The sequence below is a fragment of the Xiphophorus maculatus genome, chromosome 20, assembly GCF_002775205.1.
Source record: "Xiphophorus maculatus strain JP 163 A chromosome 20, X_maculatus-5.0-male, whole genome shotgun sequence".
Classification (NCBI taxonomy): domain Eukaryota; kingdom Metazoa; phylum Chordata; class Actinopteri; order Cyprinodontiformes; family Poeciliidae; genus Xiphophorus; species Xiphophorus maculatus.
Window position 1 is genome coordinate 317,703 of NC_036462.1, and position 21,366 is coordinate 339,068.

General features: G+C 40.2%; 1 protein-coding gene across 7 annotated transcripts in view; it reads right to left on the bottom strand.

Annotated features, from left to right (window-relative positions):
- Nucleotides 1-21,366, bottom strand: part of foxp1 (forkhead box P1) — a 308,396-nt gene that overhangs the window by 53,786 nt on the left and 233,244 nt on the right. For all 7 annotated transcript variants that reach the window (XM_023325335.1, XM_023325333.1, XM_023325331.1 and 4 more), the window contains 2 exons: nt 13,856-14,003; nt 1,646-1,838 (listed from right to left, as the gene is read on the bottom strand). In XM_023325335.1, the coding sequence (XP_023181103.1) occupies nt 1,646-1,838; nt 13,856-14,003 (341 nt within the window). The remainder of the gene's footprint in view (nt 1-1,645; nt 1,839-13,855; nt 14,004-21,366) is intronic.

Sequence of the window (21,366 nt, forward strand, 5' to 3'; positions counted from 1 at the left end):
TCAAAGATCACTCTTGTGTGCAAGAAAACAAGCAAACGTGTAAATGCCAAATTAATTCCTTCCTTAAAGACATATTTTCTCTCCTCTTTCTCACATACACACTCTACTCAGAATCAAATATCTCTCATAGATGATTTATCTGTGTTTGAATGTTACAACACAAGTTTGTTTTCTCCTTCAGCCATATGATAGTTTTCTGTTCTCGTTATGTTTAATTTAAAACAGAAACTAACAATATGTGTCTGCAAGTCAGCAAATTCTTGAGATATGAGGAAATGTGTGTTTTTTTTTCTTTTCTGACAAGACTGGGGCAAGTGAATGCAAAGTGAAAAAGGAAATTAATATTAAGTCAAAGTCTTTCTTGTTAGTAAGTGGATGGCATTTCAGCTGTGTATGTTCTGCTAGAGGACTTTATTCTCACCAGGAGTTGAAACAAAACCACCAAGTGCAAAAGAACAGAAAATGACTGTCAATCCTTGAAAAAAATAAAAACATACACACAGTTGCATAACTGAGAAGTCTCTGAACATATGAGGATTATGGTGATTGGGGACCAAAATTGCAACATTTGTTACATTTTTAGCTGGTGCGGTTTGCTTTCATATTGTACTGTCAAACAAACCAAATCCTTTGAGAAACCCGTTCCTCTCCTCACCTGGGGGGCATTGCACCAAGAACCACAGAAGAAAACAAAACAAAACAAAACAAACAACAATAAAAAAAAAATAGACACTGAGAACAACGTCCTTTGCAAAATGTAAAAAAAAATGGAGTGGCTGTCACTGCACGATGCATAGTGTTGGCTCATTTCTGCATGTGCTAAAGGAAATACTTACATTGATTTGGCACAGTTTAATGGGGTCTGAATACTTTCTCTACCCACTGTACACTATTAGTTAATCTCATAAGAGTTGTAATTATTATAAAAATTAGGTCTTTTTTTGTCCATGATGAGCCCAGCAGAGGACATGTTGATGACATAAATAGCTAACAGTCCAGTAAATTTTTGAATGAATTATAATCTTTAAACTAAATTATGACAATTATTATCCATTAAGAGAATTATAACATTTTCCAAGAATACAGATTATCTTATAACATGTAGTATTTTAGTAAATATGAACTTTACACTTTACATTTTAGGAATAATGCCGAATTATTTCTTCAGTGTATGCATAAATGAGTCAACAGTACACATCGTGCTTCAAGTAGAAATTGGGCAATGATAGTGGTGTTTAGCAGTTGGAGAATTTCTCTATTGTTTTGTAAAATACCACAAGACATTTCTTCCACTAGCGCTAGACTAGAACGTTTTTATTTTTTGTTGTTGTATTTGGTTGTATTTATCCAGAATGCCCTGCGCTATGCCACTTCCTGATTTTGGGGCAGACTCTGGTTTGCTTGGCGTTCAGATATGCGGTCGAACCGCACCAGAGTTCACTTCAAACTGAACAGAAACCTAGGTTTTTAGGCAGACCACAGTTCCCCAAACAAACCGGACTTTCTAGGCAAACAAACTAGAGTCCAGTTAAAGCAGACTAAAAAGGGTGAGTGTGAATGCATCCTCAGAAAGAATCTATAAAAGAATATGTTTTAGTATTAAAGAACTCCACCACCTAACATTGTAGTCACAAACGAGACTCACCCATCTCTTTTGTGACTCATGTACTGGCCGTTGGTGGCAGCATGCTGGTTGAGGACCGGGTTCTTTGGTGCCGCCGAGGAAGACAAGTCGAGGCCCCGGTGGCCATTGTTGCTGCTGCCATTGTTGTGCTCCTCCTTTACGTGGGCATTCGTCACCTCTTTCCACAGTTGCTGGAGCTCTGCTGGAATCATGCCTGAGACAAACAAATTGGATAATTAAATCAATTAGCAGCTAATCCAATGCTCTTCTTCATCGCCTAATTAAATCAAAGCGTCTGTAAACAAAGCTGGAGTATTAATTAGGAAATACTCCACTACAGGGTACAACAAGAATCTCAACAGCCCTCCCATCCATTGCCTTCATCTCTCTTTCCATTTTCTTTTTCAATGTGATTCAAAGAGTGTTTGTATACACAAATCCCTGGCATTCACGCACATTTCATGCCTAGAGTAAATTAACATCCAGACAAGGCATGAAATCTGAATAATCATCGTCACTGTCTCCCAACAACAGAGATGTGAAGAAGAAAAAACAAAAAAGACTTTCAGAATAGCAACACTGGAAAACATCCCAGCCTCTGTCTCCTTGAAAAACAGGACCCGGGGGTAATATTCTCAAAAGCGCATTAATGTGCAAAATACTTAAGGCTCTGCACCGCCTCCAATTGACACAGACGACTTAAACCTCATTTAACGAGTCAAGCACGCTGTGGCACTCGCACTGCTTTGAACAAAAAAAAAAAAGTAAAAATCACCTGAAGACAGGGAGGAATTTTTCTGTTTGCTGGAAAGGTGTCAACAGGATGTATGTATTCAATGCCTGCAAGTGATGGCGGACGCTCAGGCTAAGACCAAGAATTGAGATGGGATAATTCTGTGTTTATTCAAATGACTTTCCGTGTCATGAAGACAGGAGACCCAGTTGGCAGATGTGTCCGTCTTGTGAATGTCTGATTCTCCGACTTAGAACGTTACAGAAAGGAGGATAAAGTTGATACAAAGAATGAGGTAAGGTCTTTTTGTTCAAACAAAAAAAATTCAGAAGTGACTAGGAGGATCCAGTGCAAAAGTATTCATACACGTTGAGGTTTTCTGCAGTTTGTCAAGTTATACCACACATTTTGGGGTAAAGATTCTGTACTTTTTACTATCATACCATTGAATAAAGTCCATTGCAGCCTCATTAGCTAATAAACAATGTCATGAGAACCATATATTGGCATCTGCATTGGTGTCGGCCAATGTTGGTTATTTTTAACATTTTGGTACTGGTTCAATAAGTAAAACTGATATCAGCAAATGGTTTTTATTTCTACCTTGACATTGATATTGGCCTAAATTTTCATATCAGTGCATCCATAGTGGAAAATCTGCTATGCAAACCTCCCTGACCTCATGCTAACCACTAAGAAACAAGGTGGTGGGAGCATTATGCTATTGGGATTCTTTTCTTCAGTGGACAAAAATAAACTGGTCGGAATTAATATTACTGAAGGCAATACCGGAAAAAGAGCTGAGACTAAAAATGCAAGGAACTGGAGTTTAGGACCCCTAAACAAAGATACAATTTAAATAGTTTGTATTAAAAAAATAATTATGAACGAGACTCGTCTAGATAAAGTTCAATCAACGAAATTTGAAAATTGATCAGACACTCTCCATTCACTCTGACTGCAATTAAGTAATTTTGAATAAAAGACTGGAGCTTAATTTAAGTTTCTAGATATTTGAAGCTTATGCACACATATGCAGACTTGCCGCTGTTAGTTAAACAAAACGTGGTTCTATTAAGTGCTAAATCAGAGGGGCTGGGTGTAAATGCAACCTAAAATTTTCAGATCTTTATTCGTAAAAGAATTCTGACAAAGTGGATCCTTCACTTTTGCACAATTATACCCAATTCAATGTCTTCAATGTTTAAAACACAGAGACATCTGAGGTTGGAACGGGACAAAATATGGAAAGGCTTCTGTGAGCTCTGTGTCTGGATTGTTTTTTTTTTTTTTAAATCTGTAAAGCAAGCCACATATTTTCGGTGTGGTGAAGGAAGCCTGCGGATGTGTGGTTGGTTGAACCGCAAAGTAAATGGGAGAGACCATTCATCTAGAATTACAATTAATTAAAGTCATTCTCAAAATGAGCACTGCCAAATGAATGATTTGCACATGATCCCCCTTTTACCCATGCCCCCACTTCTCATCAACATCCCTACAGATAGCAGAAGTGCTCCTTTCAAGCGCCAGATTGTTAATACATTGTGTGCAAAATGCTTACTCTTAATTTATTCCTGTTGTGAAAAATAACTGAGGTGAAGATCTCAATGCGATCAGCAGAAAAATATTTTTAATATGATTAGCTACTAAAGATGTTAATTACGCTGGTAATAGAGAACATTGGCCTAATGAGGCACAGGACTCCGAAGAGACGTGAGGGGCTAAGAACTGTGAAATGATTCTGATAGGATTGCTGTAAACTCACACTAGATCGTTTGCATATCAAAGAGCAGGAACTGATTGCAGGACAAATCAATAACCTTTCCACGTTCCAAGGAGCGTCTTTCCTCATCCCCGTATCTTGCCGCTCTCGCTCTATTCTGTCTGCCTGTATTCGCCCTTATTCGCCTCAATGCCTTGATGTGCCTTAATTGAAGCGCACGTCTATGACAGGCTAAACATGCTTAACATTGCTGCCTGTGTTATGGCATACTAATACACTGCTTGTTGATTTCCAGCTGCAATATTTATAGATCCCTCATTGTTTTTGGTGATGTAAAGACATTTGGGAGTAAAAGTTGTTTTTTCCTTCAAAGGGTTTCGAAGGGGAAGGTCAACACTGACGTGAGTGTCCAATGCTCTGACAGCAGGGGCAATCATTTTCTCCCCACACCTACTCAGTTCTCGGTGACAGTGGGTGATGTATTTTTAGCCGGTTTGCTTGACGGGGCAGCCCAACATCAGCTCAATTACCCAGCAGTCCAGGTGACCCCCTCCGACTCCACTGTTTTGTCAGATGAAACCAAGGCGGATCGACCAGTGTGATGAGAGAGGTAACGGACTGAGACCAACGTGCCACCGGCTTTATTACTCTTTGTTCGCACCAATCTAACCCCCTAACCTCCTGAAACCCCAACAACAGCTATACCTCATGATTCCTCATAAATGACAATAAAAGATCATTACACAAATGTCTCCCCAGGTATTATATTTTTCGTTTCCTTACATCTGATTACTGCAGGACAACATAATGACATTGGAGTGCAGAATCTTTTTCTTCGCTGCCCAGTATTGTGCAGATTGGTTTATCTTTCTTCTTTCCATTTTTCAAAACAACTCTTCCGGCCTATTATGACTGGGAAATACGGACAAGCACTTTAAAAAATGTATGTTGTTGGGACACTTGATTGATCACCGCCCCAGCAACTCAATTTTACCTCTGCAGGTAGCTCTGGCACAGAGACAGGCCGAGCTCTTCAACCTTTTCCTGTCCTTGTCCTTGGGTACCCAGGTGACCATGTTCAAGCAAGCAGAAAGTTGATTTAGGGTTCATAATGACATCAGTTGCAGGCCATCATCCCCCAAAATAAAAAATGGCCCCCCAGTGCATTGGGCTCTTTGAACCGCACTGTTACTTCTCGCATGTGGAGCATCGGTACCATGGCAGGGAGGACAGTGACACCGCAATTAGTTTATTGTTCCAGCCGACTGGGACCTTTACTGCACCCCTGTTTATGTTACTGTAATCACCGGTCTGCTGATACGCACCCCTTTGCTCTGAAATATGTCCTGTCTTCATGCAGCAGGAAGTATTACCAGCAGCCCAGTGTTGGACGTATCAATCACTGACAGGTCAGCCGCATTACCCGACACGATCCCCAACGTGCCGCTACTCTGTGAGCATTTCATGGCTTGCCACATTCTTTGCTTTCATCCTACCAGCAAATTTGTCTTGTCACTGTCCTCGAGCGACTTGAATGATATACAGGTAGAGGAACTCTCTCTCTAGTGGTGTAACCTCTGAAGGTGTATTTAAAACACTTTGTGAAACACGTGACACATGGACAGAGCTGTAGAAAAAAGTATTCAGAAAAAATATTTACCCCTTTTCGGATTTGGTGTGTTTTTCTTTTTTGGCACACTTCAGGAATGCCCCGATTAAAAAAAGATAACAGATTGGAAATAAAGTAACTTCTTTCAGTCTCAAGCAGAAGTTTAAAAGCCATCTCTAAGGGTTTAGGACTTCTGTGAATTATAGTGAGAGCCATTATATACAACTGGTGAAAAGATGAAATAGTGTTGTACGTTCCCAGGTACAACTCATCCAGACAGTAATAAAAGGACCCAAAAATAGTTTGGTTAAAAGTTACTAAACTGGTGCTGTGATGGCGCAAGGGGTTAAGCACAACCCACCTAAGGAGGCCTTAGTCCTCGACGTTGCCTTCGCAGGTTCGATTCCCAGCCTAGTGACCTTAGCTGCATGTCTTCCCTCTCTTTCATTACCCTACTTTCCTGTCATAGCACTTTCAAATAAAGGCCATTAGAGCCACAAAAAAAAAATCTTTAAAAAAAAAAAAAAAATTGACTAAACAAACCTCAGAGAGTGTTGTTTGCAGACATTCAGCAAACGTTGGCTGTACGTTTGTTAGACAGTCGCTGAATCTCTGTTTAATGGCATTTTATTTTGACATTCGCTAAACGTTCATAGCCATGTTCAGGGGACATGGTCTGAACATTGAATTGGTTAAATGCAGAACGGAGCGCTCCAGAATATCCTTCCTCCCACCACCTGTCAAAACTCTATAACCATCACTGATCCTAAGAAACTCAATAAGTGTTTACATCCTGGATGTTATTTGGACAGTTTCACTCATCTTAAATATCATTTCTGCCATTATTTGAACATCTCTGTTGATTGCATTTTTTTTTTATTTTTTCATAAATTCTAAATAATCTGTTGTCTTTTAACAGACAAGGCATTGTTATATGAATGTGTATAACATTATTCTTATTTAGGCCCAAGCAACGACATCTGATCTCATTCTTTTAGTTTAGTGATGACTACTCACTCTTTTGTGTTCATTTAACTTAAAAGTAAAAAAAAATTACTTAAAGGAACTTTTTAGATTGACTTGAATGCCTCATTCGTATCCTACGTCTGACTTCACGATGCAAGTTTTTATTAAATTATAAGTAATTAAAAATAACTATCCATCTCTTTATGCATGACATTAACATTTGTTGAATGAACTCAAATATTTAAATGTGACAAAAAAGACTAAAATACTTTTCAACTTCTGTACAAACCACAAAAACTCACTTACCAGGCCAACAGGATGAGCTTTTGAGAGGTGAGGGAAAAGGGTGTGTGTGGAGAGGGGGCCTGGGTGTGTGAAGGGTACTGCTCAGACCAAATTCATATTTATGAGAGTTACATCCTAACCAGCCCACTGCAGTAATTTATAACAGATACCGTTAATGTTCAACACTTTGACCATTAATGTCAAAGGAATTTACAACAAGAGAGACAAATTATACACCTGATAAAGTGAGCAATTGTTTTTCACTCAAAACCTGCTATCTATAAGTTTATACTTAATTAGTGCTATCTGTGTTTTTGAAAAGCTAATTCCAATGCTCTCTTTTGGACCAATGCTTCGGCAGAACAATTGCTGTAATTTGTCTCAGCCAAGAAAGAAATAAAACAAAAGGAATCAAACTGTTTTGCAAATAGCATCACAGGCACTAAAAAGCACACCTAATTTCTTAATTAGTGTACTACAGTGAATTTTAGTTTGTAAACCTTTTGATGTTTCCATTTTCTCAGCTTTAAAAAAAGAAAATCCCACTGACTCTGATTACATGCATTAACAGTGGCCTTTTCAAATAATTACACTGATATCCACATTTCTCAAATGAGAGAAATAAAAATAATCGGCTAAAAAGTCATGGCAATTTACTGCCCCCAAATTAGAATCCATAATCACTGGGACACAAATGGAGCAGATCAACCCATCACTTCCGAGACAGTGCCAACAGCTATCTGCAAACCGTAGATTAGATCTTAGCACTGTGGGCCCGACCCGGTGAAGCGTGAAAGGGTTTAGTGATGTGGAAAACAGAAAGGTCATCAATAACTTCAAACAGTCAAGCAGAAAATGTTTAGAATAAAAGGACAAACTGGGGGCCGGGAGCACTAACCTGAGTGTTGTAACAGCTGTCAGACGGAGACACACAGTTAAATATCAGCAAAAAACAAGCCGGCTGGACATAATGGAACAACCTGGAATGACGGCCTAATCATTTCGGGGACAAGCCGGTACCTCATCATGGCAACTGAAAAGAAGTGTCATTCAGTTTTTTTTAACAACGAGAAAATTTTACTTGCAGTGTCTTGTAAAAAAGGATTAGTTTTTACAGTAAAACTGCAAGCCTCACTGATTTTGTATTGGCATCTGCCCAACAAGGAGAAAATGTAACAGAAAAGCAGCTATCGTTACCAGGAAAAAGGTGGTTTGATCAGTTAGTATCAAACCACATTTTGTTGCCCTATATGACGGAAAACTAACCCTGACCATCCCATGACAGCACCATGCTGTGGGGATACTACTCTGACAGTGACAACAAAACTGGACAGAGGTAATTGGATTAGGGATGCAAGTAAAAATAGGACAATCTTGGAAGGATACCTGTTTAACAGGAAAACAACGCTAAACATTCAGTCAGATCTAAACCAGGGGGATCAGCAAGTTTCAGGAAGCCAAATTTAAGACTTTTAAGAGCTTTTTAATACTACCTTAAGTTAAATTTAAGACAAATAAATGGTGACGTTTCTGGGGTCTGTTTGTGGCTCTTGGCAGCAGCTTTGTGATTCTAAGACTGTACATGGCTTTCTACAGCCAAGCTTGTGGAGTTACGGCCCCTTTGCCCCACAAACTTGTTATTCAGAATGCACATAGCATTATATAGTGCTATGAATAGCATTTTATATGAGTTGCCACAGAAACAATCTGATGGCATAAGCAAACATTGTCAAACCAACTGGCAAAAAAGTTGAACTTATCTCATGATTTGTGTAAAAAGCTCATCATAATCCTCTTCTGTCCCCAGCCAAACAGATATCCCACTTACCTCTGACTAACAGTTTTCCTCTCAAACCTCAGATGTTCTATCTTCCACCTCAGTTCCATGCCTGAAGACAAACTGAAGATTTAGTTGGTTAAAGACAAACTTGTGGAAGCAGAAGTGCTTCCCCTCATTACTTTCTAGGCACAGCCAAGATGTTGAGGGGATCCGTTTTGGTGGCCTTGGGATCTACTGCTCCATCAGGTTGTGATCTACAGGTATCACTGGAACGGTTCGCAGCCGAGTGTGAAGCGGCCGATATGAGGATCGGTGTCTCTACATCAGAGGCCATGGTCTTGAGCCGGGAAAAGGTAGGTTGCCTTCTCCGGGTCGAGGGGTTGTCCTGTACCTCGGGATCTTTGTTCACGAATGAGGGAAGAAGGAAGTGGAAGATCGACAAACGGATTGGTGCAGCGTCTGCAGTGAAGCAGGCGCTGAACGGGTCTGTCGTGGTGAAGAGAGAGCTGAGTCAAAAACAAAGCTCTTCTACAAATTTTTTGTTGAGAGCGCCATCTCTTCTGCCATAATCTGTCGGGGTAGCACCATAAGAGCAGAGACCTAAAACGTCTGAACAACTTGAGAAAGAAGGCCAGTTCTATTCTGAGGACAACCATGGGACATTTGGAGATGATGACGCAAAGAAATATTCTTCATAAGGTCAAGAAACTATAGACAACCCTGACCATCCTCTTTATGAGACTGTCTTGGGAAGACAGAGTGTCTTCAGTCTGAGGCTTCTTCAAATTCACTATAACACAGACCGCTACAAGAGATCTTCCCTGCCAAATTCGTCACAGTCTACAATTACTTATTGAAGAATCTGTTACAACAACATTTAATTTCCCTTTGGGATCAATAAAGTCTTTTTGAATTTGGATTGTTGTAGCCTTAACTGCCTCAATCACAGAATGCAATGACAAAGTCGGCACATACAAGAATATGCAATATAAACTAGTCCTTCCACTGCTAAATTTAAGACCTGATATTAATGCATATAAAGCCAACTTTAAAAAAAGAGTTTTAGAAGTTTTAAGACATTACATTTTAGAAACACGAAAGTAAGAATATTTAAAAATGTGCCGACATCCTATAAACTGATTTAGATCAAATCACTTAGTCCTTGAAGGATCCAGTTAAAGTTCAGATCAGAATCCAGTCACCACCATGAAATTGATTATCCTAGATGCTAGTCAGCCACTATGACTTGAGCTATTTTGTAAAGGAGAATGGGCAAACATTTCTGTGCACAGCTGGTCTTCCAGCTGTCTATCTCTTGATAGACCCTGCAAAACACCTACAAATCCCAAATTGTCAGATTTCATTTGATTTATTATTAAAAACAATGCATAATTTCCCCTCCGCAGCTCCCAAAATATACTCTTGAAATTTGCTTTAATTTTTGAGAGTATGAACCCCTTGAAAATTTCTTCTAAACCTGACTGCTGTATTAAAAATAGGAAGAAGCTACAGAATGTTTTTACATCTGACTTTCCTTTAATTTTTGACTGCATATTTTTATGTAAGTTACTGGTGGACAAACTGAACTATATTGATCAAAAACTTCTGTACATTTTATTGTCTGAGAGTAAAAATACCCTTACAAAAATAGCTCAAACGTGAATGTCCAACAATTGAATACTGGGTTAACCTAATGAAAGAGATCTATGTACTGGAGAAACTGTACTTTTCTGTCAAAGTGCAGAGGGACACTTTCTACAAGATATGGTCAAAGTGGATAGATTTTGTCAAGCCTGATAGGTCTGAGTTTTTGTAAACCTTACTGTCATTCAGATTGATGCTTTGATTTGAAATGTAATTTCAATGATTGAATATACTAGCTACCCCACCAACCCTGTCCAAGGTCTGGTTTTTGTTTTGTTTGTTACTTTTTTCTTGAAAAACAGAGAGTAAAAAATGAGAACAAAAGAAATATAATTATATTATTGCCATGTAATGTCCTTTTTCAATAAAAAGGTTAAATAAAAAAACAGAATAAGAAGAAGCATCTTTATTTCAGACCTCCATAATTCATACTTAGCTGTTTGACAACTTTAAGGATGGAGTCCTGATAAATCAAACATTTGTATCAAAAAACAATGGTGTGAAATGAAGAAACAGGACAGGACAAGCATCTGATGTCTCAGAGGTATTTGGAGATAAGACTGAATAAACAGGATGTTCTGAGCCTGTTGTGAAATCCATCAAAAGTACCTGACCTTATCACTCATATGTGCTTTACTCATGGGGTGTGTGAGTGTTCACCAGGCGTCTAACACACACACATGCAGCGATTCAACAAAGTGCAATTGGAACAACAGCAAGAACCCCACCCCTGTGCCTTTGGCAATCGTCTACAGGCTGATAACTGATTCCATGGCCAGTCCAAACAATAACACCACTGTACAAACCCTGTTTGTGTTTGCCTATTACCTAAATACACTCCCCTCCCCCCATAACCTTCTGTTTTATCTTGTTATTTCAAAACTGTTTGTCTTAGCTGGGGAATGAATAGTCAATGCCATGCTCTTAAACCCTTATGACGGCGTCTTTGTCACGAGAGAGCCACTCCTTCGCAAAACATAAATAAAGAAATAAACTTTACGGCCAAACAGGACCGACTGCCGATCGAGTAACAGTTTCATGAGAACAAGTTCACAGGCAGTTTAGGAACAATAAACTTCTTTGATAAAGGAAGCCAATCACAGGTGAAGTGTGGATCATCCCTTTCTTAGGTCATAATCAGCAGCGGGTTTAAAAACCTAAAGTGATTTAAGACAGTAGGAGAAGTTGCATAAGATCTACTGAATTATTTATAACAACTCACAATATACTGTAGTAAAATGGTTAATTATTAACTGGAGATTTTCAAGTTAGGTGAGTTTTTGAATATGATAAGGCCCCCAAGAAGCCAATTCATTTGACGGAAGAATTGTAATAAAAAGAAGAAACCGTATGATTACAATAGGCCGTTACGGCGCTTTCGCTGCTCAGGCCTAATAAATAGAACTTTCTCTTCAGTTTATCCCTTTCTTACATGAAAACAGCCAGACTGAGCCCTCACGCTTTGTTCCTATATTTAACTCAAACAATCTAGACACGAATCATGTTATCGTTTACATTCAGAAATTTTACACATGCGCACAACTCTAGAGGGCAAAAATATGATTGTTTTACTTGTCATCCATTAACTGTTAACAAAATGAAACCTGGAGATGTAGGTATTATTTGAATTTATTGCAATGCACCATGTAAAGGGACAAATAACTCAAAAACACTCATATTATTCTTTTTTATTGATCTCTGTGTTGGCTATGCTACACACAGACCATTGCCCTAGCAACTGACTGACAACAGATCCACAAGCTCATTAGAATTCAACACATCAACATTATCCACAAAAAGAACATAACATTCAGTCCATTACATTTTTATGTTTTCAGACTTACAGTATGTTTATTTTGCAATTACTAATAAGTCATTGTCTGAATACATCAATGGTTGACTAGCTAATTTAAAGACCTGCAATACTGACGATCTGTCAGAACTGGATCTTCCCTTTCTGTGGTGTCAGGTCATCTGCAAGTCATTTAGTACCACGTTCTCCGCAAACATGCGTAAACAGAGAGGGGTGACCATCATCCAGCCACAACCCAACTCAGCCCAGTCACGAATGGCTCTCTTCACTGGCCAAAGCGGATAATCAGAGACCAACTGAAGTGATGCGGCGATATGGTATTGTTTCGTCACTTATCCACTGACTTAGAGGTGTTAAGTCATAATCCCACAGATGGTAGCTTCGCCCCATTGGCTCCACAGCCAAGCACATACGCCAAATGTCTGAACCTGTGGTTCCTTTTGTACTGAGCAGGATTACTACTGTAACAACACATTATCAATAGGGTAAAACTAACATCTCTCACAACGGTCTAAACCCGGTTCATGTCCCCTATTAGTAGGTGAACAATCCATTGCTTGGTGAGTTCTGCTTCACAATGATAGGAAGAGCCAACACTGAAGGATCAAAAAGCGACGTCACTATGAACGCTTGGCCGCCACAAACCAGTTATCCCTGTGGTAACTTTTCTGACACCTCCTGCTTAAAACCCAAAAAGTCAGAAGGATCGTGAGGCCCCGCTTTTAGGGTCTGTATTCATACTGAAAATCAAGATCAAGTGAGCTTTTGCTAATGAAAAAACAAGGTCGCTTTTATTTTTTTTAATTGAACCAAAAGACACCAAATTCTACAGCATATCTATGTGCCAAGGTTGTCAAAGTCATGCTAGCATAACTGACCTACTTCCCTTTCCCTCACAAATTTATTTTTATTCAAACTCTTTTCTGAAGTGTGTCCCCTCCTATGCATTTAAAATTTAGCTGACAACTTCACAGCTGAAACAAATGCAGCCCCGGCTCCATATGACTTTAACCGGGGGGCGGGGCAAAATGAATCTACGTAGCTGAACATAAACAACAACACCAGTAGCCTACAGGCTACTTGTTAACAAGGTTAAGGTGCTGTATTGGTATTTGCAAGTCATCATTTAGCTAACATTACCTGTATTGAACAGCATTACTCAACTCACTGTTAGTTTGGGGGGTAAAATGTGCCAAGTTCTTTTCATTTTGCTGGTGTGCTGCCATAATTCTAACACACACCTGCGCAGCGTTCATGTTGCATTTAAAGATGGCTTGGAAAAACAGGTTACAACGTGTTAACAATTAAACAGTTTTAACTGCTGAAAAAAATAGTGACAGAGGACAAAGATATGGGAAGTGCGGAAGTCTATATTGTATCAAATTGATATAGGAATAACAGAGAGTTGGCCACTCTCAGGTAAAAACAACAAACAGCTTCAAGTCCAGGGGGGGCACAGCTGAATCTGTGGGCAGGCAATGCCTCCCAATGCCTGCCCATGCTGCCGGGCCTGGTTGTGGGAAAGCAATTTTATTTTTATTTTTTTGTGGGATCTTGCATGCATGATGTCACAGTTCAACATGATGATACTTTAGTTGAGCTACTGTGCACTGGTGGAGAGGTAGATGGTTGAGCTACTGTGCTTTGGTGGAGAGGCAGATGTAAAAGTGGTACTAACCCTGAGTGAGCGAGTGCAGCGGCAGGCTGGTCTGTCCTGGCTGGATGGTGAGCAGCCCTTGTCTCTGAAGGTTGAGGAGATGTTGCTGCTGAACCTGCTGGACCTGTAGGAGCTGCTGCTGGAAGGCCAACTGCTGCGGTGACACCTGCTGCAGGAGGCACAAATGAAAAAAATCTACCATAAGCCAACAAACACACACTGTATTCTATACAATCCACGTGTCCTCTCTTCCACTTTGGTCTTTCTTCGGTCCGGGCTATAAATGTGTCACTTTGGAGACCTAACGCTGATTCATAAAAAAGCAGTTTAGGCCTTCTCACACAACGGAGCAATACAACTTTTATAGATTTCGTCTTAAGAGGGAGTCTTTTTCTGGGCCCACTTAAGACAGGTAGGTCTCTGCTTTTCTCTCTTTTAATTAACGCCAGTCAGGAGGCAAATGACAAAGAATGAAACAACACAGTTAATCATTCATAATTAGAGCCACAGGAATTTAATTACAGCCATTCATAATTCAGCAAACAATGTACGACTAAATCAAAGTGCTTAATAACCACCCTAGAAACTCACAAGTCTCCCAGGCATGGTGCTGAGCTCGGGGATATGCGCTTCCCCCAGCCAGCCAACCAGCGCAGCAAGCTGCGTTCAATCACACATTGACAGGAGGAGAGAGTTGTTTGCTTCATCTCGCTGGGGTACATAAGACATGTTGTAAGTCTTACTCATTATTTATTTATTAGACTTCTTGATCTGGGACCTGAGTTCAAATTTTGTACCATAAGCAAAAATTGTGAAATGGTAGGACAATAAAAATCCTGGAATCCTTGAATAAGATTTTTTTATTTGTCATTATGTTTCTAGAACACAACGAAATTGGAGTGGTACCCTCAGTAATAAATAGATAAATAAATAAAATTTTAATCAGTCCTCAGGGTGCAGCATAAGGGTGTGGGTGTCTGCAGGGGTGCAGAGAGGATGGAAAGTGGACAGATTAATTCCACAGCTCTTGGGAAAAAGCTGTTTCTTAGCCAAAAGGTTGTGTGCTGTATATATTTGTACCGTGTCCCAGACGGCAGCGGTACAAACACTTTGTACTTTGCCCTCGGTGGGTGGGATCAGTGGCAATACAACTGGCCTTGCTTTGCAGTCTGCCTCATATATTAGGTCCAGGTTTGGTAACTGACTCCCCACGATCTACTGGGCAGTTTTCACCATCCTGGCCAATTTCCTGAGGAAGAAGAGTCTTTGTCGGGCCATCTTCATCAGAAGAGGTGTTCAGTGGCCAGGTCAGGTTAGAGGTGATGTGGATACCCAGGAATTTGATTTTGTCCATGCGCTCCACCTCCTTCCCTTGAATTGTAATAGCTGGGCACACTGTCCTCCTGGACCTTCCATAGTCCACTATGACCTCTTTGGTCTTGCTGGTGTTGAGCACCAGGTTATTTGATTAACACCACTGGGACAGGTTCTGGATCTTCTCTTTATACAGGGTTTCATCATCGTTTTTATCAGACCCACAACGGTGGTATCATCTGCAAACATTAGAGCCCTGTTAGAGGAGTGGATGGCTACACAGTCGTGGTCGGACAGAGAAGATTGTGAAGAAAAGAACCAGACTAAGCATACAGCCCTGTGGGATGCTTGTATTGAAGACGAGGGTGGATGGAGTTTGGTTCCCTATTCTCCAAACCTGAGGCCGATGAGAAAGTCCCTGATCCAAAGGCACATTGATGTTGAAAGTCCCAGATCATTGAGATTCACTATCAGCTTCTCCAGGACGGTGATGTTAAATGCTGAACTGATGTCAACAAATAGCATCCTAACATCAGTGTTAGGATGCTGCAGATGTGTCAGGGCTGTGTGTAGTTCCATGGAGACAGCATCCTCTGTGGACAGGTTCCTCCTATAGGCAAACCGGTGCCTGTCCAGACCAGCAGGAAGGTTATCCTTGATGTGTTTTAGGATGATCCTCTCAAGCACTTCCTAATGACTGGAGTTAGTGTGACTGGGTGGTAGTCATTTAGGCCAGTCACAGCAGATTTTTTGGTACAGCTGCTTAACTTCTGTAAGTTAACTTGAAAAAGTGAAACATGTGAACTTTGCTCATATGGAAAAGTAATATGAAAGCAAAGCAAGAAAGGGACATAGGAGGACTAACAATAAACAGAAGAAAATTATCTAATATCACTCAAAACTTGTAGGAGTCAAAACAAATGAGAGGTTCTATTTAGCCAACAGGGCCACAGAAGGGCCCTGTTAGCTGGACTCCCTGGTCAGGGTCATTTCCTTGAGACAGAAAATTGCTGTTTTGAAGGCTCTGCAAATTTTAGCTACATTTAAGACTTTAAAAATGATATTTAATTTATGCAAGTTAAATATAATTTTGTTTTTTCAAATCTAGTGTTAATTTAGCTATTTTTACATCTCACAGTATACAGTAAGCTTCATAGCTGTTGTAATGGCAGCAAGAAAGTGTTTGGCTCCTCATAGAATTAATCTGTTTTGATGTTTTTTGTCAAACTTCAATCTTTCTGATCAACAAACAAATTTAAATGTCAGTCACAGATGAGTTAATAAACACAAAATAAGGGAAAACAAAACGCTGTCCAAACTAATGTGGACCTTTCTGAAAAAGTAATTGCACCTAAAACCTCTTTTTGTCTTGGCGGAACCTATGGATGCCATTTTCACCCAGTCTCATTGGGGCCTGCCATAACAATGCATAGGAGATGCAATGCCTGAACTTCACTATTTTTCTTCACTTCAAAATAACGGCCACTTCCTTTCACCGTTTGTGTGGCCCAAATGGCAGCGTGCACCCCTACCATATATCAAAATGTGCGGCTTGATCCTGTGAAGTGTGCCAATATTTCTGTTGGCATTTCAAGTAACCATGGTGACGTAATTAGTGAAAAATGAGCCAAAATCAAATCAAAACAAACTTTTTTTTCTTTTCTAACTGAAAAGAAAAAAAAACTGCATTCTGTCTGTTTTTTTTTAGATGAGATTTAGTTTGGTGAGATTTAGAGATGACAATAAATCTCATCAAACTGAGATTTAGGGGCATCTCAGTTTGATGCCCATAACTGAGAGACACAATGGACTTTCAATATAAGACCAACACACCAAAAGAATTTTGAGTGTCAGGCGTGTCTGGGTTACATTCAAAGTCTATGTGGAATCGTGTCGAGGGTCGTTGAGGCGTGTTACGAGCATCTAGCGCAGCGTCATTTAACCCATTTGGAGAGACCGACACTCCAAATAGACTTTCAATGTAAACGAGACGCGCTTGACTCTCAAAACCTGTTTGGTGTGAACACACCAAAAGTGCACACGCGTTGATTTTGAAGCATCAGACAAGTCTTTGACACGCATAACGAATTTGGTGTGAACGCACCATTAGGGCTATGAAAACGCCCTCTTGGTGGAACACTTACTACTGAGGAGGGCAGTACTGAAGGTCAGAGCTATGACGACGCCATCTTAGTTGGAACCTTTGCTACTGAGGAGGGCAGGGCTAGAGATTAGAACTATGAAGATGCCATCTTAGCAGAAAACTAACTGCAGGCAGGATGGCAGAAGACCAAAGTAAATTCAATTTAACCTATGAAACTTGATGCCCATAAACTAAGAGACACAATGGACTTTCAATACAAGACCAACACATACCCTACAAAATAAGAGCCTTAATATTTTAAACAGCAGTTAATTACTGTTTTAGGCTTTCATATGACTTGTATTGACTCTTTGTACGTGATGTTACACTCTCCAGAACTCCGGCCACTCCGCCACGATGAACATCAAAACAGCCAATGTGCTCCTTTAAAGCCAGTCTACAACCAGACATCTGTAACCTAATATTGCTTGTATTTAGTTGATTTCACTTTAAAAATGGTGATAGGGTGCTACACGAATGGCTGCACAAACAACGATGCAAACCACACTTGTCATTTTATTTTATAGCTTTTAATGAGGAAAGATAAGGTGGCGATGGATAACAGCCATGAATCATAATGACTCGCAGCTGTCAATGATAATGAGAGGCAGCCCTCAGCGTAATCGCGGAGTTGCAGTTAACACTTTTTATAAGGTAAAAAGACTAACAGTCACAGATTTATAAGTATATGAAACATATCAAATATCGCATTATGGAAAATAGGGTGTAGCGATACAATGATCACACGATATTCTACTCTATACGATATATATCATGATATTCGGCAAACAATACGAATATCGATTTAATTCACTTTTATGATTTTCTGAAAGATTTTAGAGGGACAGAGTGATTTTGGTGACATTTTGCGTACCATAGACTTGGATTTAATTAACTGAAAACTGATTAAAAGCCCCAACTACACAATACCTCGCTCTAATGGGACAGAGACATAAGAGTCTACAGCTGGACAAAATGAATCAAAGATGCAGTGAGAAAATTAGTTTAGTCTTTGGAAATAGGCTTTTCTACCTTGACTCCCGAAGTTAGCCGTGGCTGCAAGCTGTTTACTACTAGCTGCTGGGGGAGTGGCTCTGCCTCACCCCGTAGTGATCGACTCCTTGCAGCTGCGCAGCGCCACCATTCCCCTGCTTGGATCTCTGAGTAGCTGCCTCTCAAACTGCCAGGATCTCATCGTACTCTCCTTCTCTGATATTCTTTGTCAGTTGCTAATAAGAATAATCAATCAACCATCGTCATCATGGCAGTGTGCGCAGACTCTGGCTGCGGGTTTCCCCTCTTCGTCTTCCGGCTCAAAACAGACCGCCACTACCTGCTGCATGTTCATTCTTCAGGTAATCCTTTATATACAGAACAGAAACCACTAAGCTAAAAACAAATCATGAAGTGGATGCCACCACTTCACGATCGCTCCAATATAAATAAAAACCCGGTTTACTTATTTTAGCATAACTCTGGTTTTACTTGGCCTATTAACACAATTTAAAAACTGGTGTGTACAGTAGTTTATAATATGTACTTTCAGCACAAGCTCAAAGTAAGACTAGGGGAGGCGGAGTCTTGCTGCTACGCCATCACAAATCAGACATGTTAAAGAGATGTGTATAAGCCTATGGACCCCTATGGTTTAAAGTATCGATACTTGCGAATAAAAAATCGATACCTTCCAAGGGGGAAAAATTTATAAATATCATAGTATTGATTTAACTATACAGCCCTAATGGAAAAGGTATGTGTCTAACCATTAGTGACCTTAGAAACAGTGGCGCACCGTCATGTAACCTAACATGTATGGAAAAAACTTTTTAGCATCTCGTCTTTCGTATTTTTAAGGCTGCTCCTGTGTAAGGAGAAATGCGGTTTATGACAGTGATATAAATCACGTAGTGTGAATTCAGGCAAAGTCGACAATTTGATCAACAGGGAGGGAGAATGTAGGGTTCGGTTCCTAAACTAGCTATTTACAACTTTTGTAAATACCACAGTCTATGAGCCTCGCCCAGGTGTGTTACCTTTGCAGATAAATGCGCTCAAACAAGTAGAAGCCATGAATAAACTGTCAAAAACAACTTTGGAAAACAATTTCAGTCGCTCTGTTCTAACTTCCAATGTCTATCATAGCACCTAGAATGATTAGGTCAATATCCAAATATGCAAAAGGTCAATATCCCAACCAGTGTTACACATAGGATTTGTGTGGCCTTTTAAAATAAAGCTAACTGAAAATGTCAAAATTAAAGCCTCATTGTTCCTTACCTACTACCTACATATTAAGCTGAGAAATGCAGAAACTTGAAAGGTTTATAAAAAAAACTTGATGAACTTTCAAACTGAAGACGCAACTAAATGTAAATTAAAAAAATACTATCAATTTAAGACTTTTATGAGCTAAAACTGAAATAATTGAAGTCAAGACTTCTTCCAACCTGGCAGAAATACCGGTTTTAACTATGAAATGAACTGAAAAACCATCACTACGTTCGCACAGTTAAAGTCAAAATAAGTCTGACTGAGACCCAACAGGATACTTGGTCTGTTTATGAGTACACAAGACCAGTTGTCAAATCGGGTGTGGAGCGGGGGAGGGAACAGGGCACTAACTGCATTGCCGGGGCTGCCAGGCTGTGCACCGCACCCTTTTACCAAACACAGGACACACCACTCTGTTTACTTCTCACAATTGAGTGAGTACAGAAAAAAAATCTCTGTGAAGCATGGTAGACAGGTCACAGACTGGCGGCTCTGAAACCACTGAATCAGCCAGATAAAATGGGTCCCCCCTCCGCAGTCACTGTTTGCTCTGTCAAAAGGGTCTCAATGGTGTTCCCCTGCCTCACGCCCAGCTCAGGCTAACTGGAAAAGTTGTTTTATTTCCCCTGGATTCACAAGCAACATCTCACACAGGTCGACTCGGGATCTCATCTGATCTTTCCTAGTGGGTTATTTTTCTGAAGTTTTTCTGTGTCTGCAGTTGTTCATTTTTCATCACCTCTCTTCCCTGATAGCCCAGTGCTTACGGGGGCGGGACTTCACATGGAACAATGTCTTTCATCAGAAACATTAAATAAATAGAAGGCGTCTCGGTGGAAAGAAAAAGAAAATTGAGCACGGCGAAGATGAATTTAACCCTCTCCCCTTCACAATTTTTCCCCTCTCTTTTTTAGTTCCATCAGCTGACAGCGGCTCCTGTGCGCTCCCAGCATGAAGGCACATTAACCCCTCCTCTAACCCACTGCTCCACCCCACCCTAAACCCAATAGACCAAATAAGAGGTTAACAAGAAGTGGCACGAGGGAGAGAAAAATACAGTCTGACAAATGAGAAAGAGTGGCAGTGGCAGGCCCCTTTATTGTCGAGTTTCAAATATAAAGTTAAAGATCTTTGAAAAACAAAATTTTGATGTCTTTAAAATAAGAGGGGGCACAAAGCAACAACAGGGGGTTATTGTCTGGCAGCCACAGGGGAGTCGCTGCATAATTCCCCATTCTGTCTTTTGATGGCTGCTGGAAAAAGTGGGCAATAAAAGAAGAAGAAAAAAAGAAGCAAGCAAGCTGGCGCGTGGGGAAGAGAAAGAAAAGAGAATCTCTTAAGACGGCATTCATTTCCTGTGATCATACATAATATGGTTAAAAAGTAGACTTTCTTTTTTTCCTCTTTCTTCTCATGCTCCATTCAACTGATCAATGCATCCCCCCTCCTCGTTCCCTCCTTTTGCTGCACTAATGTTTACATCAGATGTGAGTTTGGTGACAGGTCTTATCTGAGGCCGAAGAGCGCCGCTGTCATGTTGATTTATGGGAGCATCACACTACAACTTGTCCAAACTGAAGCCCGCAGTTCATTAATTAGGGAACTAGAACTTTGAAGTTTGTCGATAGGGGAGGGCAAGACGCTTTTCGACAGCATGTGCATCGAGCAGCGCGAGAGGCTAGGTTTAATTTTTTCGTCATCCCCCCAACACGCCAGTTTTTACTCTCCAAATACCAAATTCAACGGGGACAAGAGCGTAAAAAAAATCCAGTTTGTCTTTGAACTTCTTCTGACCATGGACTAA